Source organism: Caretta caretta, chromosome 25 (genome assembly GCF_965140235.1).
Source record: "Caretta caretta isolate rCarCar2 chromosome 25, rCarCar1.hap1, whole genome shotgun sequence".
Taxonomy (NCBI): domain Eukaryota; kingdom Metazoa; phylum Chordata; order Testudines; family Cheloniidae; genus Caretta; species Caretta caretta.
Window position 1 is genome coordinate 15838124 of NC_134230.1, and position 19707 is coordinate 15857830.

Sequence of the window (19707 nt, forward strand, 5' to 3'; positions counted from 1 at the left end):
TGTAACCCATCGAGGTTCCAAGTTAGGGCAGGGACTTTGCTTAAAGGCTCCCAGTGCTGCGGGACTGCGTTGGGACCAGATGACTGGCAGTTACCTATGAAATCAGTAGGGCAGTAGGTTAGATGTCGGGACCTCACAGGGACCATGCTGGAATGGGATGGAAACGCCCACATTTGGTTGTCCTTCTATGGCTGGAAAACCAGCGAACCTGGTTTCCAGGGCTTCCACCCCTTGATGAAGGACTGGATCCCATAACCCACAGCTGCTGCTACGCTCAGGATCCGTAGCAATGAGAGGCCGGGCAGGGTACCCAGGTTAGGAGCAGTGTTCATACCTGAGGGAGGCATCTGGAACACAGATGGCTTTAAACTCAGGGAGATAAAGACAGTGTGTGGCACTCCCCTGGCTGGCTGATTCACACACTGCAAGGGCATAGCTCTGCGAAGCCTCTCTGAGGAAAAAGCCTGGAGAGAGACATCTGAAGGGCCAAATGCAACACATGGGTGTAGGGAGCGTGTGCAGTTGTAAGTCACAAGTGTACCTGGCATATATGCACACATGGCATGACAGACCGTGGGCTTTTAGTTGTGCGAAGGGATGTCAGAAGTCAATAGCTAACAGCAACAGAGACAGGTAATAAAAAGTATAAGGAGGTGGGGGAATGGGTTGGGTTGTGTGATGTCCTGAATGATAGACAAGGCCTCGTTTTTATGCCTAACGTATAGGGCTTAGATCATCCTTTCGCTCTTCCTCACTGTCCTATCGGAGCACTGGCAGGATTTATATCCTTATGAGGTTGGGAGATATTATTCCTGTTTTTCAGAATGGGGAAACTGAGGCACAGAGAGGGACGACCTGCCCAAGGCAATGACAGAACCAGGAATAGAAGCCAGGAGTCCTGCGTTCTTATGCCATTTGGAAGTCAAAGAGCTTGCTACAGACAGCGTCTCCCCTTGTAGGCAGGGGCTAGGGGAACAGTGACTGACCAGATCCCTTCTGCGGGCCGTATGTGTCCGTCCCAGATGCCGGATGTGGGTAAATGGAAACAGGGTGCCAAGATCAGGACGGGGTGGCTCAGGATAGTTGGGATGGTGAGTCTCACCCCTGAATCACTGCCCCAGCTCCTGCCCAGGTTGGAGTGACCAGGAACCGTTCCCATCTGGTGACAGGTTGTGGAGAGTAGGGGGGGGTCTCAATCCAGCTTCTAGTGGGCACTGAAAGCATCATCTGACTTGGCATGAACTGCCCCTCCACACACCATGTGCCCTGTCTTAGCAGAAGGGACTGAGAAGCCTTTGATGCTATTCCATGCAGCGGGGTCCTTCCAGCTCAGCCTTGGCTGGGGGCAGCGTGGCCGGGAGAGATCTGCAGGTGTGGGAGCATCAGCCCACTTGCAGCCTCAGGATCAGCACAGCTTCCCAGTTGTGGTGCTCCCCTTCCCCTGGACTCCCTGGGCGAGACGCAGGCTCCGTGTGCTTGCCCCTGGGTTTCTGCAGCTCCCTTTTCCGAAGGGGGGGCTGCACCCCGGAATTTGAATGTGCAAAGGAAAAAAAAAACTAACAAGCAAGGGCTCCATGCCACTGACCCGCTCGTGTGGAGAACCAGACAATGGGCTGTCTGTTGTCAGTGCGGTTTCAGGCTCAGATCCCAGCTGCAAGATACAGGCTATACAAGGCGGGGAAGAATGTTATCAGGCGGCTATCTGCTGGCTACACTGAAATGTAATCCTAGTTTGGGGTGTTGTAAGAGACATGAATAGAATCTGAGCGAGGGAAAGGACAGAGCTTACCAAGCTCTGGGAAATTTCAGAGATTCACCTTTTCTCTCTCCTGCGGCGTGGAGGGGGGAGCGGCGCGCAGGGCAGACATTAGATGCATGCAGCCGACTAACGGTTAGACATTAATAAAGACAAGTGCAAAATACTACACTTAAGAGGGAAGAATCAAACGCACAGCTACCATATGGGGACGAACTAGGTGGTGGTACTGCGGAAAAGGGGCTTCTAGGGAATCACACATTGAATCTGAGCCAACAGTGTGATGCAGCTGGGGAAAAGGCTAATATCATTCTGGGGTCTGTTAACAGGTGTGTCGTATGTTAGACACGGGAGGTGATTGTCCCCCCCTCTAAGCAGCACTAGTGAGGGTCAGCTGGAGTCCTGTGCCCAGGTCTGGGCGCCGCGGTTCAGGAAAGATGTGGATAAATTTGAGAGGTTCAGAGGAGAGCAACAAAAATGATCAAAGGATCAGAGAAGCTGGGCTCCGAGGAAAGGTTTAAAAGAACTCGTCATGTTCAGTCTCGACAAAAGAAGACTGAGGAGGGACCTGATGACCTTCTGCACATGCACTGAGGGCTGTTATCAAGAGGACAGTGAGGTCTCCATGTCCCCTGTCGCTAGGACTAGAAGCAATGGGCTTAATCTACAGCAAGGAAGATTTCAGTTCAATGTTAGGAATAAGGGGTCTCTGGAACAAGTTCCGAAGGGAGGTTGTGGAATCCCCGTCACTGGTGGTTTTTAAGACCAGGTTGGACAGACCCCTGTCAGGGATGGTCTAGGGTTACTTGGTCCTGCCTCAGTGCAAGGGGCTGGATGCGCTGTCCTCCTGAGGTCCCTTCCAGCCCAACATTCCTGTGATTCTGTGATCAGATGCCTGCAACTGACTGAGGATGAAGCTTGTCAACCGCCTCATTCCAAATGCAGTTGGGTCCCTTTAAGACCCCGAGCGGCCCCTCCTTTGCCCAAAATACACAGCATGATACTAATCAGGGCAGAAGGCCTCCTGCTGTGGGGAGTGTTTGGCAAATGGGTCAGGATAGAAGCAGGGGGAGGGGAATCCAGGGAGGGACTAGCCTTTGGCTATCTCAGCAAAGGAGCAGAGAGCCTCCTTCTCACTGTGTTAGTCCAGGACAAACAACCTCTCACTCATCCCTTAAATCCACCCTGCCCCCTCCAGAGTGCTCACTGCCCCATTTAATATTGTTCTGCTGGATGGGATCCCTCCTTCTCAGGGAGCATCTCATTCTAATATTGGAGAGGAAGGAGAGCACTGGCGTGGGACTTAGGGGATCTGGGTTTGGACGCCCTGTGTGACCCTGGGCAAGACATTCCACCTCTCTGGGCCTCAGTCTCTCCATCTGTAGAATGGGGATAATGATCCTTCCTTTCCCTCTCTTGATTATCTCAGCTCTTTGAGGCTGGTACCATCTTTGTTTGCACCTAGCACAGTGGGATCCTGGTCTGTGATTGGGGCATTTAGGCACTACCGTAATCCATCTAGAAAAGGAGTACTTGTGGCACCTTAGAGACTAACCAATTTATTTGAGCATGAGCTTTCGTGAGCTACAGCTCACTTCATCAGATGTTTACCGTGGAAACTGCAGCAGACTTTACATACATACAGAGAATATGAAACAATACCTCCTCCCACCCCACTGTCCTGCTGGTAATAGCTTATCTAAAGTGATCAACAGGTGGGCCATTTCCAGCACAAATCCAGGTTTTCTCACCCTCCACCCCCCACCCCCCCCAAATGGCCCACCTGTTGATCACTTTAGATAAGCTATTACCAGCAGGACAGTGGGGTGGGAGGAGGTATTGTTTCATATTCTCTGTATGTATGTAAAGTCTGCTGCAGTTTCCACGGTAAACATCTGATGAAGTGAGCTGTAGCTCACGAAAGCTCATGCTCAAATAAATTGGTTAGTCTCTAAGGTGCCACAAGTACTCCTTTTCTTTTTGCGAATACAGACTAACACGGCTGTTCCTCTGAAACCTGTCGTAATCCATCTAATAAATCCTCCTCCTCATAATCTTATAAAGTGCGGGAGGGGAAGGCAGTGTAATGAGTAGGGCCTTGGGCTGAATTCCCAGCTCTGCCGTGTGACATTGGGCTAGTCCCTTCCCCGGTCTGTACCACCGCTTCGCCCTCTGTAAAATGTGCAGACTGACCCCCCCCATTTGTAATGTGCGTTGAGTCCTGTGTGTGGAGCGTGCTAGAGAAGCCCTGAGTGTTATATTAGTGAGCAACACCAGTCCCGGGGGTGGTTCTTGGTACATTGTCCAAACACCAGAGAGCTGCGGGGAAGAGAGAAAGAGCCTCAGGCCCTCACCTTTCCAGCAACCTATCGTGTTGTGTGACGGAGCAGGTACTGTCTGCTTCGAGGGAGCCGGGGTTTGGAAACTCAGCGCCGAGTGGCAGGTCTCCAGGCAATGAACAACCCCTTCCCTGGTTTTTAAGGTTGGGGCACGTCTCTCTTTAGTTTTTAAAGTCTTGAAATGGTCCAAGAAACCAATGTCAGGGGGAAAAAAATATCCTTGGCTAAGCCTGGCTTCCCGTCCTGCAGCCCTCGTCACCCTTTTGAACGCTCTAGGAGCCCACACAGAGGTCTGGCCAAACCGATCAGATTGCAGGGGGGCCCACTCCTGCTGCCAACTCTGCCAGTGTGGTGCCTCATTGAAAACAAAGGATTTTTGCACAGGCATGGGGGACCCCCCACTTCTCAGAGCCAGCTGCAGGATGGCCCTCGTCAAGCCATGTCCCCGCCCCATTCCTCAGTTTCCCCTTCTGTAAAAATGAGGATCATGCTACTGAGTTGGTTTGCAAAGCCCTTTGAGATCCACAGATGAAAAGCTCTAGATAAGAGCCAGGGATTACTGTTATTTTCACTTGGTGATTTCATCACCTCCACCTCAGACCTGAAGGCTAAACCTTTCACACACACACCCTCTCCCCATACCCATCAATCCTCTCATCCACCCCCAATTTATCACAGCTGATCGGTTCTAATTCAGTAGCTTGTCATCCAGCAAAGGCCCTCTGCATTATTTGGACTTTTTTTTCCAAAAACCCCATAATAATAATTATTCCCTGATAATCCTGTTTTCTTCCTTTTTTCCTTCGGCTTTAATAACAATCATCAAAATAAATAAATAAATAAATAAATACCTTAAAACAAAAAAACAAAAACAAAGGGAGAGAGGAGAGGTGGGATTTTTTTCCTTTATTGTGTGTGCGCATTTGAAAATTGTTGCCCAGTGAATCACGGCCCTCGGTATTAATTTTACATTTTAAAATGTTACCTTGCCAGGGGCAGGGCTGGCACGACTGAATCGGAAAAGGAGAGAAAGAGAGAGAAAAAACCCTTCTCCTTAATTAGCGTATTTCACTGTGTGATCAGAGTGCTTATGAAGCGAGTAATGAGGTGTATAGTAGCTTAAAGACTGTAAGAGAGCTGCTTCAGTGATATTCAGGGAACAGCCTTCCCCTTTCCTGCTCTCCATTTGTTCTCTCCTTCCTCCTTTTTTTTTCATTCCCTTTTTCCCTTTGTGATGACTGCATGTCTTTTATGTCATCCTCTTGAATCCCCTGATACATTTCCTGGTGGTTCGGGGGGTTGCGCTCACACACACACACACACACACATCCCTATCATTGTCCGTACATTTCATTTTTTTCTTACCCTGCTAAGGCTGTGGGAATCACAGTGTCACCAACTATCTTGCCAGTCTATCTAGTTACGCGGTGTTTGGTGCTTTCCTTAAAGCCCCACCTCCTGGAGTCATGAGATTTTCACAAGAACCTCAGCTTTCACTTACATTTTCTAGTTGTCTGAGTTGCAGAGCTTGAAAATGCCTTTGAGTGTGTGTATGCCAGAGAGTGCAAGAGTTATGGAGTGTGTGTATGCATTTTCTTTGTGTCTTTGTGAACGCATTGTGCATGAGTGTGTGTATGTGCCCGTGTGTGTGTATGCCTGAGCATGTGCATAGTCTGGTGTGTGTGTGTGTGCATTGTGCATGAGCATGTGAAAGTGTCTCTGTGTGTGTGTATGTATATACCCGTGTGCGCGCATCGGAGGGAGGGAATGGGTGTGTATATGCTTCTGAGTGTCAGAGTGAGTGACTGTGTGTGTGCGCACACAACAATGGGAGAGTGCGTGTGTGTCAGAGAGTGTCTGTGTGTTGCATCTCCCTGCTGCCCCACAGAACTGACCCCTGCCACTGCCTGGATTTCCATGACACACACAAATCAGCCAGACACACTTTTGTGCAGACAGCAGGGCCAGCCAGGGGAGCTCCACTCGCCTCCTGCTGCAGGCTGACCGCTGGGCCAACATCTCCCCCACACCCTGCCCTGTGGGAGGGAGGATGGCCTGTCCCTTTAAACCTTCCCACTCATTGGCCCCATTACCATGCAGCCCCTCTCCCTCCCCCTGCCTGGCTGTATTACACACACAGCAGTGTGTGCTTGGCTCACTAGCAGGCCAGGGGCTTGGAGAAGGAAGCTAATCCCACAGCGCTGAATTGCCACTTAGAGACCCCGTGGGGCTCTGTTTGTCCACTGGGCCATCTCCATCTAAATGGAGATGCAGCTGCATCTTCCCCCCAGGAGAGGGGAAGCAATTTGTCGATTGGGCAGGGGAGGGAGAGATGAATTATCCTCTGAAACCGAGGCTCTTTACCCAGTTGCTGCAGAGTGGCCACCTTCCTGCACCTCCCACCACACACACCCCGGGGCACAGCATGGGGGAAGATCAGGGAGATGCGGGAAGTGGAGATGCAAAATTCGGAACGAGGTCCGGATCCTGCAGCTCAGATACTGCAGGGGTGAGTGCAGGAGAGACAGAAGGAGAAATTTCATACACCAGGGTTTGGGGGGCAGAGGCCTGGGGTTTTGGTTCAGGCCCATTATGAAGCTGGGAGGCCACTTGCAAAATTCAGATCTGTATCCGGATCCAAATTTCGAACCTCCCTAGACTTGGGAGTGCTTGGATCTCGGGCAGAGCTCCTGGCCTGTGTGTAAACAGTTCTGGGGGCTCTGTCCCACCATTTGACCCCCAGCCCCCCGTCTTCCGTGACAGTTCCACCCCCACTTCCCAGTCAGTAACAGTGTGTGTGGTTCAGTGGCCCTCATGGGATGAGTTTGATGGGTCTCAGCCCAGCTCCCTGTGGCACAGGGGCTGGGTCGCAGTATCCACTGTTGCATTCAGTGGCTGTTCCTGGTGGACAGATGTGGCAGAGAGACTACGGACTGAGTGGGCCACGGAGAGTGAACTCCCTCCTGGCCCCCAGCACGGGCTCCTTTGAGGCAATATGGACCTAGGGATGGAGGTCAGTGCATATAGCTCGGCCTCTCTCTGCCGTACAGAAGAGAGGCCCCTGGGCACATCTGCATCACAAGGGCTACAGTGGCAGCTGCAGCTTCCTTCAGCGCTGGAAGGGGTTTTTCCGATGACGTCGGTAATTCACCTCCCCAGGCGGTGGCGGACCTAGCCACATCTACACCGGGAGTCAGGCCAGCTTACCTACAGCACGCAGGGGTGTGAATTTTCCACCCCTCTGAGCAGCGTAGCTAAGGGTAGACCAGGGCTCAGGCCTCATCTTCACTGCAGACTTAACATGGGTTCAAACATGGGCTTTGCCTTTAGCCCATTCTACATTCACACACTCACATGCCTCTCTCCCTGCCCCACAACAAAGCAGCCCTCACGCCCTGAGCTACTGGTCAGACCCCGAGTTAGCTCATCCTGCGTGTTGCTAGCCCGAGATAACTGCAGTGAGAATGTGCAGCCAGGGCCACTCACAGGAATCAGTACCCAATGGTCCTCCAGGACGCCCCTTCCCACAAACTTTCTTGCCATCTCCTTTGCTCAGACCCCTGACAGAAGCAGTCTGCCTTCATGTGCCTCTGCTCAGCATCCTCACTCCCACCCTGCTCGCGGTTCCTTTAGCCTCCCCATCTCCAATGCCCAGCAAGAGGCCCATGTACCAGCGGACAGGCTCCGGGTGCTTTCCACCACTGCTGAATTCACAGTGGCTGTAATAGAGCCAGACTCCCCAACACAGATCCTCACGTTGCTGGCCACAGGGAGGTTCCAGGGGGTGCAACCACCCTGTTTTTAGGGCTAGCTAGGGGTGGGGTCCTTGAAACACGTGGAGGGATCCCTGAAAGTTTTCTGTTGTTCCACAGGAATACAGTCTGGAAAAGGCTGGCTACCACAGGCAATAGGGAGACATCCGGGTTGTTAGCCCCTAAAGAACTATGGGCCAGATCCCCAGCTGATAGAAACTGGTCAGTGGAGTGACGCTCATTGAAACTGGCAGAGGATATGGGTTTTATAATCTGGGTTGGTTTCCCACAGCTCTGGGCCCCCTTTGCAGCCGAGCGCTTGGCTCAGTAGCGGTGGGACACATGGTTCCCAGGTGGCTCTGGCCCAGCTGTTGGTCATGTTCCATCGGTTCCAGTACCAATTCACCGGCTGCCTCCCGGCCCCGGGGCTGCACCAGGTCCGGCATGCATTGCAGCGGGGCACAGGCTGGAATCTCTCACACTCATGCTGCCCTCCACTCACAACCCCCCAAACTTTTGTTGTTTGTCTTTTAAGGCTCCTCCACCCGGCGTTCATGAATAATTCCTCTTTTGGCTGCCTGAGTGTCAGTGACCTGCCTGCTGCCTTCGCAGAGGGGTGTCTGCCCGCTTTTTTGTCTGCCGTGTTTTAAAGAGAGACTGACAGCTGACAAGGCTTCCCGTAGTGCCCGGCCCCCTCCTGTCCCTCCCACAACAGGGGGCCCATGTACTGCTGTCAGTTTCACCAGATGGGGAGTCCTGGGGCTGGAGGAGAGCAGGCCTGAGGAACTACAATGGGGACTGTTCTTGGCCTGCTCTTTGCTTCAGGGGGCCCTAGAGGTTCTGTGAGAGGAGGGCACACCCAGCATCACGCTGAGCGGCCAGTGCCCCAGGTGTGAGCCTCTTGGTATCCCTTGCCCCTTACCCTGGTATCTGGTACCATCCTGACAAGGGAAATCTTCACTGGTGCCAGGACAGCGATGTAGCAGGTCAGGGTCGAACTTCTAATGGAGACACACTGTGCTAGTCGCTTCTTGGGCTCAGTAGCATCAGTGCAGCGTGTTTACACCGGCGGGGCTTGCGCTGGTGTGGCTACTTCAGTGGAAATCTCCCCCCCACTCCTACCCCAACACACACTACAGACCAGGCAGGAGAAGTGACTCACCCAAGGTCACACAGCTGGGCAGTGGCAGAGCCAGGGAGAGAGCCCAAGAGGCCTGGTTCCCTGTCACCCGTCACCGCGCGCAGTCAGTGCAAAGAGCCGCGGGGGTCGTGTTTGCCACTGATTTTGGCCTGCTTCAGATGACTGCAGCTTGCCCTTCGTGGCTCTCAAAGCTCTTGGAGCACTGCTGTCCCTGGTGGGGAGACTGAGTCACAGAGCGGTAGATAGAACGCAAGCACGCTGACAAATACAAGCGGAAGAAGGAACAGTTTTACGTTAAGTGTCTCCTGGCATCTCGTGAATGCCCATCTGCACGCGCGCACACACACGCATCCACAACGGCCCCAACTTTTATTCCAGATGTTCTGTGCTCTCTCAGCAACTTGGAAGTGAATCAGTCCCCCACACCTGCCCTAGCCTTGCTGATGTCGGCAAGAGAATTTCTATTTGAGGGCAAGTGCCTCTGTAGGAACTTCAAATTAATTAGCAGAGAAAACCCATTCGGTGTGGGGAGAAGTCAGGATCGCTCCTGAGGGGCTCATGCATTTGACAGCAGAGTCTTCGTCAAACACGAGGGCCAATCAAATCTACACAGCAAGTTATTTTAAATTTCCCCAGAAGGCGGGCATGGGTTTGGAAGGTGGCAAACGGAGCTGGCTGGTCTTAGGGGACTGTGGTGTATCATGGTCTAAAATGGGAATTGTTGAGGTATTGTGGAGTCATTTTCTAGCTCTGCTAATCCCTTAATCTCTCAGATAATCAGTACCAAAAAACATAAATTACAATAGAATTGGAGCGCACATCTGCAGTAATACCAAAAGGGTTTGATGGTATCGCAATGCATAATGATTTTTTGCTACTTATTACCAAGTGTTGCCAGTTTATTCCTCTTAAAACAATGAGGTACTGAATTTAATCTTGTAGAGAGAATGCGGATTCAGGGTGTTTGACTGGTGATTAGGGCAGAGGACCTGTGTGTCAGGATTCCTGGTCTCTGCTCCTGGCTTTGGAAGGGAGCGTGGTCTAGTGGTTAAAGTAAAGGGGAGTAAGAGTCAGAAATCCTGGGGTGGTTGGATGGCAGTTGTGGCCTATGAAATACAGGGGCTCAGACTAGAAGATCTGGTGGGTCCCTTCCAGCCTTAAACTCTATTCCCAGATATACCACTAATTTGCTGTATGGGCTCAGACAAGTTGCTGAAAGTCTCTGTGCCTCGGTTTTCCTTCTGTAAAATAGGGTGAGTCAAACTCCCCTCCTGGGGCTTTTCTTGGGGTCCATTAATTGATGCTTGTAAAGCGCTTTGAAATCTAGGTCAGGAAGCATTGGATAAGGGAAAAACTCCTTTACTGTCTGTTTCCCTTTTTTTCTGTGTAAGGGATGGGTGGTTTGACACAGTGAAAAGTAGAATCAGAAAAGAAGAGGTAGGTTCTCTATGCTTGTTACAGGTACCAAAAAGGAAGAGGGAAAAAATTTAGGGCCCGATTCTCCGTGGCTTGGCCCCATGTGCAGTTGTTTATATATGAATCAGCATGGTTGTGTTCTCCACTCACTTTGCACAGCTGCCAGTGGCTGTCCAAGGAGAAGGGTAGCAGAGTCAGGCCTTAAGGTCAAGCTTTTTATGAGTGGCTAGTGATTTTTTTGGTGTCCAGTTTAAGACACCGAAAAGGGTAGTGATTTTCAAAGGGTGGGAACTTGGCACTGTCTGGAAATCAGAGCCCTTTAAGGTGTCCCAAGTCAGGCTCCTGGAGTCACTAGTCACTTCTGAATTTCTTATGCCCGAAGCATCCCATGACTCATTGCATGGACCCCACAAAATGAAGCCTTGGCAAGGCATGTAGTCCGCTGGTTCGTGGGAGCCAGGACTCCTGGGTCTTCTTCCTGGCTCTGCTGCTGGCTTGCTGTGCAGCACTGGGCATGTGGCTTAACTCAGAAATCTTTCAGAAGTGGACACTGCTTTGGGTTGGTCCACTTGAGCCCCTTCGGGGTCTGAGAGTCACAGGTGCTAAGCACCTGCAGTGCCAAGCAGGCACATCCAAAGCTCTGCTGCCAAGGGCCCCTGAGCTGTCATCTTGCAGAGAGCCTGATGTTCTGACTGACACATGTCAGGCTGGCCAGTCCGCCGCGGTCCTTCCCTGGATCCCCTGCTTCTCACCCCTGCTTCCTCCTTCCATTCCCTGCAGGTTCCATCGCGGGGACTACACGGTGGAAGTGAGCATCAATGACTACCTGGATATCTACTGCCCTCACTATGAGGACCCCTTCCCGGTGGACAAGATGGAGCGGTATATCCTGTACATGGTCAATTACGAGGGCCACGCTTCCTGCGACCACCGGCAGAAAGGCTTCAAGCGCTGGGAGTGCAACAGGCCCGACTCCCCCAGCGGGCCCCTGAAGTTCTCAGAGAAGTTCCAGCTCTTCACTCCCTTCTCGCTAGGATTTGAGTTCAGGCCAGGGAACGAGTATTACTACATCTGTGAGTATCCCGCGCTGCAGACGGGTGGTGCCCTGCACCCTCTTGGGGAACGACCCTTGTGCACATTGCTGACCGTGGCACTTCCTGTTCCTAACAGGGCGAGGGTGCCTTGAAAAGCCCGGTGGAAGGCCTGGTGCAGAACGTGCAAATTTGCACAGTGAGTGGTTAACAGAGCTCGGTGTAAGCATCTCGCTTAGCAGCCACCCAAAGACCAAGGTGGAAGCACATTGTAGTGAGCTGGAGGGTGGGTATGTGCAGCCCTGCCCGCTACTGGATACAGTCAGAACCGTTCAGCTGTGTGTCACATCCCGGACACTGCTAGCAGCTCTAGTGGCAGGGGCTGTAGCTTTGGAATAGGACAATTCGGGCTCTATCGCGGCTGTCCCGGTGATGTTTCAGGCGGCTTCTGCGTGCCGCGTAGTCCCAGCCGTGACGCGGCAAGCTGGCTACAATGTTGTTTCCTTGCTGACTCGGGGCTTTATGAAATAGCTTGTAAAGCCACAAAATCCACAAAATAAACCATGCAAAGATTCAGGGAGGGCTGGGACATTTTGCTCTAGGTAGAAATTTCCACTGAAACACACATATTCCAACAGAAAAACACATCGGTAAGGCAGCGATAGGTCTACAGTCTTGAGTCTGTACTTCAGTGAATAATACTGTTCAAGAATCTTCGAGTTCAAATAGTCAGTAAGTAGCCCCGTCGCATCAGGAACCCAGGGTGCTCTTGTCAAACCAGGTGCTCAGACCGCTTTACCTCTGCCCCCATGAGAGGTCAGCTGACCACCTGCCCTCCTTTGCTGACGGAGTATTGAAAGCTTGGCCCATGCCTGCGTCTCCAACTCTCTGCTTTGTCACCGCACCCACCTTTGCCCTGATTGTGCTGTCCAGACACATGGAGTTTTTATATGGAGACGGGCTGGCTCTGGGTCTAATGACACTTAGAGAACTGTCTGCCACATGGAATCCCAGGCCCGGATCCCCTGGGAGCACCTCCTCTGAGATACTCAGTTCTCTCAGCATCTCCCAGGATAGGGCTCTCAGGGCTCCATCCTGCCAAGTGCTGAACACTCTGGCGCTGTCCCAGCAAAGCATGTACAGACACGCTGAACTTCAAGCACATGAGAAATCCTATGGACTTGGGTGACGGACCCAGCGCTTAAAGTGAAGCCCGTGCTTGATCAGGGAACTGTTCGTTGTGGGTGGATAAGGAGTTTTGGATCTTCCCAAGCCATAGCTATGGAGGCAGAGCACAAGGATGGGGAGTAGCATTGGCAGGGAAGCTAGCAGCATTGTGGTGAAATCCTGTCATTTGGGCCTCTTCCCTCCTGCAAGGCTAAAATTCCTTTTAGAAAAAGAAAACACCACCAGAAAATACACAGTCTGAACAGGAGCCAGGTTCTGCTGGACGTGGTCTGTCTGCTCTGTGCCGCTCCGGTGATGCAAAGCAGCTGTGAAGCCATCTTAAGCAACCTCTTCTAAACCCTGCTTTATGGCTGCGTTGCAATACCAGAGGTGTGCAATGGAACCGGAGTGTGCTGGGCGAATCTGGCTCCAAATGTCTCAGCTGAAATCTGGAATAACTCTTAGTGCTTTTCACTGTCAGAGCACTTAGCCTAAATACTGCCTGATAGCCCTTTGCAGCACTCCTGCTAGAGGAAGGTGAACAGGGAGACAGGCAGAGCAACTCACCCAAGGTCACAGCCAGAATCAGAGGTCAAGGATCAATGGCTCCCCAGTCCAACATTCATACCCCCACTGACTAGAAATCTGGGTCAAGTGAAAACCTAGTGGGCTGGTCCAATGGGAGCCTTCTCATTAACTTCAACAGGCTGGGCTCAGAAGAAGATCCAGGGTCAGGTTTGAATGGACCTGTCCGTAGCATTCTAGGAGGAATTCTGAATGACTCCCTGGTCTGCTGGCTGTACGGTAACCCCAGACCTGAAATCTTGCTGGGGCTCTTCCTTTCCCTTCAGGATGGGGCCTCTCTTATTTCCATGCTGTGTTGGTGTGCTAAGGTCATGTCAGTCGCCTCTGGGACCAGTGTAACCACTGCCTGCTTGGGTCTGCCGAGGTCCTGAAACAAGAACCCCAAGAGGTGTGAACTGCCCCAGTCTTCTTAACTCCGGGGACGGCTGTGAGTGAGCATGCCTGCGGTCCTCGGTTGCCTTCATTCTGCCTCTCCCGGGACACAGCAGCTTCCCGTGCAGCCAATAATAATACCCAGCTCTTCCCTAGCGCTTTTCATCAGTAAACCTGAACATGCTTTACAAAGGTGGGCAGTATCATTAGCCTCATGTTACAGATGGGGAGACTGAGGCACAGAGCAAGAAAGCATTCCTCAGGGTCACAGCCAAGACTAGAACCTAGGTCACCTGAGGCACAGCCCAGCACTCCAGCCACAAGGCCCTGCTGCTGGTCAGAACAAAGCTCACCTTTTTGTGGGGTGATGGAGGGTTTATTATGGTTTAAAGCAGCCACTCCGTTTACTCTCCACGGATCATGCCAGAATCTGACACACTAAAGCTGGCATTAACTGAGCCTTCATTTAAGACCTGGGCCAGCTGAGTGCTCTGAAAAATAGTAAACCAAACACCAAACACACAGAGAGGCTCCTGGGTGAGTCAGTTTTCCTCCCCGAGAAGCCAGGGATGAGAGCATCAGAGCTCATTCTGCCCCTGCCCCATGGACCGTTCGCCTTGTAAAATTCAGAGCTCCAGCTTCCTGGGGGGTCTCCCCTGCCGGGGGCTCCCAGCAAGCAAAAATAATCAAGTGACTGTAATTAGCCGCCCGACCACCCATTGGGGAAGCTGGTTTATGTCTCTGTTTTAACAGAGCCCCACTTATCTTGATTAGAAGCAGGGCTTTTGTCCTGCATTTCTTTTAACGGAGGCTGGAGCGTCGCGGAGAGGGACACCTAGCCAAACTAAAGACACTGCCCTTGGGGCTAGGACAGAGGAGAAGGTTCCATCCAGGCCTCCTCATTCGGAGGGCCAGGTTGGGGGCGGACGCAGGGGGAAGCCGTTGAGTCCCTAGTTCAGTTGGAGAACTGATCCCTGGTGGAACTCCATTGATTCCAGCCTGGGAAATTCCATCTGCACTGGTGGGGGCCTAAAATTGGGGGTCTGAGTCAAAAGCGTCCATTGAGTCAGGTTCCAAACCAGCCCCCCCATCTGTATCTCCCAGTGCCGTCACGGCTGGTGGGGTCTCCAAGGACTAGGAGATGGGGGTACAGCCTCAAAGGGACGTATTTGGCCTTTGAGAAGACACAGGAGGCTGATCTTCCTCCTTGGCCAGAGCTGCAAAGTTTTGGTGGATACAGAAAGGCTGGGTCTTGGTTTCCAGGAGAGGGTGAAGAGTCAGAGGGTCATGTGGCTCCCCAGTATCTGTCGTCAAGGAGGTGGTACTAAGGGCTGTCTCTCGCCTTCCTCCTGTCCCTTCCCTTCGGGGTGCTGAGAGCCATTAAGCCTGCATATAATGGAAACCACTTCAAGCCAGGGGGTGCTGTAGCACCCCTAGTCCTAGCACCTATGTTTCCTTTGGATTAGACCCACGTAGCAGAGAGCAGGTTTCAGCTCACCCGCACCTCTGGCCCGACCAGCGCTATATAGAGCGCTGCTGATTTAGGGGCTGCTCTTGCCCTACACACCACAGGAATGGCTGAGATCAGCTGCAGCTACGTTGGCTTGTGGCCCTGGAAGCACGTGCTTGGGGACTGGAGTGAGGCCATTTTCAATAGAGCATCCCAGGTGTGAAAAGTTTTAGATAAGGATATAAATCCTCATTCTTTACGGCATGAGCCAGCCTAAATAAGAGGATCAGGAGGGAACTTTCTATGGAGGCAGGTTACCCTCTCACTGCCTCCTGCAGGATTTCTTACACCTTCCTTTGAAGCATCTGGTGCTACCCATTGTCAGAGAGAAGACATTGGGCTAGATGGACTTCAGGTCTGATCCTGTCTGGCAATTCCTACGTTCTTGTGAATCTCATTCTTTTTAGAGGTCTGGCCACCTCCAGAGTTACAGCCTAGCCCAGTTTACAGCATTTAGCACCCTGACAGGTCCTTTACAAACAGCCCAGAGAGTTACTCCTGATTTGCCCCACTCCAAGGCCCCAATCCTGCAAATGTTTAACCACATGCAGAATTTGACTCACATAGTTAACTGAAATGCGCTGCGGGACTCCCGTTCTTAAAGCCAAGCACACGTGTACAGGATCAGGCCCGAAACAAGAGGAGAATTGGGCCCATTTTTAATTTTCAACCTCCAGAGTGGATGTACACAAGACAAAAATCAAATAGGGAAAAGAGTTGCATGATGGGGCCTGAGCCAAAGCTGATTGGAGCCAGTGAAACAATTCCAACAGTTTTGCAATTAAAGGTTAAAATTAAAAAAAATTAAAAATCGTGATCCAAAAGCACTTGATGGTGTCATTTGAAGCCAGGCGCCCTTCTCCTTTTGTGTGGGAACTACCAGCACCGTTATCTTTCTTATTATTTTCCCCCTTTTTCTAAAGCATCTGTTTGGAAACCACTTAATTTGTTCCTTTTATCTAGATTAAATTACCATTCTCCCTTCCCCCATAAAATGTCACTTGTGAAATAACTGCGTCTACAACTCTCTCTTTTCGTATTCTGTTTTTTATTATTATTTTATTTTTTAATGTCGTTAGGGACAGATTACACAGGAGTAAATGGTGAAACTGATCATTGCTAAACCAGTTAGAATTCATGTCATGCGGAACATTAGAAATTATGCCTCTTTGAGGAACCATATTTAGCAGACATGAAAGAAAAGAAATTACCTCCTTCTAGAGCTCACAAATTGGAATTCCATTAACCTCGCAGGCATAGAGATGAAGCTTTGTGTTCCCAGTTCTGGGTCAAGGTTAAGAGCCGGCGCTGGGGACACGAGCAAATGGTGAGATCCATTTGCCGATTCGTACTGGATCAGAATTTACAGCAGGGGTCAGAAGATCTGGAACTGGGTTACTTGGTCTCTCCCCAGTTGAGGAGGTTAGTTCATGATTGGGATGCAGCATGAATGAGACAATGTACTGTATGACTCCTTGGGAAAAAAATCATTAGGCATGGGAATCAGAGTGGAGTCGAGAGCAAGAGTCAGATGCTTCAGGATTTCAGCCCCCTGTTTGTTTCAGTTTAGGGTACCTGTTATTCCATTTAAAACAAAGATTCATGGGTAAGGAGAGAAAAGCAAAACTATCGAAGAGGCCAAGAGACTGACACATCTTTCCCAGTTGGAGACAGGTACTTGGATGAAGTAATCAGGTTGCTAAGCCAAAGAAAGGTGATTTGGGGGCCTGGGGGGAGAAAACGATACATGGGCTGAAATAGGAAAGTCAAGTTAATGGGGAACTTTGCAAGATTGGGGGAGACCAGAAGTGTGACCTGACTTCAACGCTACGTTCAGTTAAACATTATGGTTAAAATGGTTAATTTGTGTTACAGTAAGACACAGGCCCCAACCTAGATCAGAACCCCATTGTGCTGGATGCTTCACAGGCACATAGGGAGAGGGAATCTCTGCTGCAGAGCAAATCTGAATAGACAATGGGTGGGAGGGGAAACTGAGGCACAAAGAGGGGAAGGACCTCACCCAAGGTCACACAGCAGGTCAGAAGCAGAGCTGGGAAGGGAACCCAGGTATCCTGAGTCCCAGCCCTTATCCACTAGATCAAATCCGCTGGAAGCTGCAAAGACAATTTATTTGCTGAGAACAGATAAACAACATGAAATGTGCTGGACCCCGTAACAAGAAAGCAACAAGCAGGGGGCCTGGCAGGTACGTTACAGATGAGCACTAAGAGCTGGAGCTCTTGGTAACATTTCACTCTCCCGCCCGCAAACAAGCCTGTGGAGCAGACAGGCCCAGCAGGGGGTGGACAGGAACATGCACACGCATTCACACACACACACACACACACAATTACAGGAACGGCAAGTAGGATGCCGCTTGGTGTCTTACGAAGCTAGGCTGCGTCCCTTTAGACTGTGGAGTTAAGAAATAGCCAGTGACTCGGAGGCTTTGTCTGCGCTGGGGATTTCAGCCATCGGCGGCCAGTTGTCAGCGTAGCTGCATCATTGCAAATCCCTAGTGTGGCTAGACAAAGCTGCTACAAGCCACATTTCGCCTTGGTGCTGTCTGGCCCCAGCCTGTCTGCACTTGAGGTTTGCACTGATGCTGCTATGCCAGAGGCTGGCTACCAATGGTTGTGACAAGGGCAAATTCCCAGTGTAAATAAGGGCTAAGTTCAGTCTGCAGGGTCTTTTACTCCTTCCCTCGGTCCGTGATTTCAGTTTGGATGCAGGGTTGGAGTTCAGGCTGCATATCAAAGAGACAGTCACGAGTCCCAGAATTCAATGGTGGGACTCTAAGCAAACAGAGATTATCCATGCAGCTGGGGCAGGCTATGGACACTCCATCTGGGACCCCGCCCCCCTCCATGCATCCTGCCACCTACCAGCATGTGGCTCCCGCCTGGACCTTCCTTCTCTGGTTTTTGAGGCTCCACAGCATCTTGCGATGCCTCTTAGCTGACACCCCCTGACAGGGGGCAGCAGCGGAGGAATGAACTAGTTGGATCTATTCCCAGCTCTGCCACTGACCTGCTGGGTGACTTGGGCACATCACTTGGCCTCTTGGTACCTCCATTTCCCTTCTATCCTGATTTCACCTGGGGCCTGTAGGTCCTCCTGTACTACAATAATAATGGATGTGAAGTGAGTGATGAGAATCAGACAAGAGAGCACCAGAACCTGGACTAGCATGAGAGGAGATCCAGAGGGAAGAACAGAATCAGGGGGCAGAGAAGATGGCTGGACAGGACTGTCAGGGTACGTCTGCACTGCAGTAGGGAGGTGTGATTGTGGCATGTGTAGACACACCCAAGTTAGCTTTGATCTAGTTAGCCTGCAGCTTGAGTAAGTACCCAGCATTGTGGGCTGGGCTTATACTCAGGTGGCTAGCTCATATTGTCGCCCGTGTGGCCACAGCTTGGCCATTGCTTTTAGGAAGCTAGCTAGATCAAAGCTAGCTTGGCTTTACCTACGTGTGCAGCAGTCACCTCTGATTGCAGTGTAGACGTGCCCTCAGTGGCACTGTGTATATTCTGAGTATGTTCATGGGTGTGTCTGAGTGGGCAGATCCCCAGGTTGTGTGGACAGAGTGGTGGATCTGCACACTCATTACCGTTCATTTGTCTCCTCCACCTGGCATGTCTTGTCTTTCAGACTATAAACTCTTTGGGACAGAGTCATCGGGTCACCAAGTCTTGCAATAATTTGGGGGTTTTCTTAAAACTCCAGCTCCTGGGGTCATGTGAGAATCTCAGCTTCCCCTTACAACAGAAGTATGTGTCTAGCTGTCATGACTCCAGACGAACGCTTCAAAACGTGGTGCCTTGAAGGCAATAAAATCCAGAGGACAAATAGAAAGGAACCCAACCTTTAAAAAAAACTTATGATTTTTAAACCAGTCTTGTGATTTTGAGGAGCCCGACTCAGGATTGTTGAACAGTTGAGTGAAAGATAGTGGGACAGCCATTGACTATAAGTATCTACAGCGCCTCGCGTAATGGGGCCCAACCGAGCTGACTTCCAGGCAGTATTGTAACAGATGTTAAATGATAACCATTAACAATTATAAACAATGCTCCCTCTCCCCATCAGGTTACTCATGAACATGCTATTTATTAATTCATAGTTATCAAGGCCCCAGCAAGCATGCCCAATGCACACAAGACACAACCGGTCAACCAGTCCTTGTGCCACAGAGCTTACCACCCCAGCTAGCCAGCCCTACAACAGGCTGGGAGCATGGTCATGTCTGCAATAAGATACTGCTCATAAAATTATATTGTGGCTTGAATGGAGAGCGTGCCTGGCAAGACATAACAAGGGAAGGGAATTAAGATGAGGCTGCGTGTCTGGTGCTGAACAATGGAAACCACTAAGGGGTAGTAATGATTTTGAGCAGTTCCTCTAAAGCGAGGGAGGTGGGCAGAGGGCCCAGTTCTGAGCTCACCGTCCGCAAGTTTAGATCAGTCAGTCGAGTCGCTTCTGAATTATACTGGGCTGATTGAGATCAAACCCAGGCCCAGAGACAGGATGGCGGGGGGCGGATCCAGAACCTCAGCCCTTCGCAGCCAAGGCCCGGTCCCTGGCGAAACGCCCTGGCAGTCGGGGTCAGGGTGTACGTGCGTGTGGATTGCC

General features: G+C 51.2%; 1 protein-coding gene and 1 long non-coding RNA gene across 2 annotated transcripts in view; one reads left to right on the forward strand and one right to left on the reverse strand.

Annotated features, from left to right (window-relative positions):
• EFNA2 (ephrin A2) overlaps window positions 1-19707 on the forward strand; it is a 142898-nt gene that overhangs the window by 102818 nt on the left and 20373 nt on the right. Inside the window, exon 2 of the mRNA XM_075123142.1 lies at window positions 11185-11477. Coding sequence (XP_074979243.1) covers window positions 11185-11477 — 293 coding nt within the window. The remainder of the gene's footprint in view (window positions 1-11184; window positions 11478-19707) is intronic.
• Window positions 1-19707, reverse strand: part of LOC142070100 (uncharacterized) — a 35437-nt gene that overhangs the window by 12295 nt on the left and 3435 nt on the right. The gene's annotated exons all lie outside the window — the stretch shown is intronic.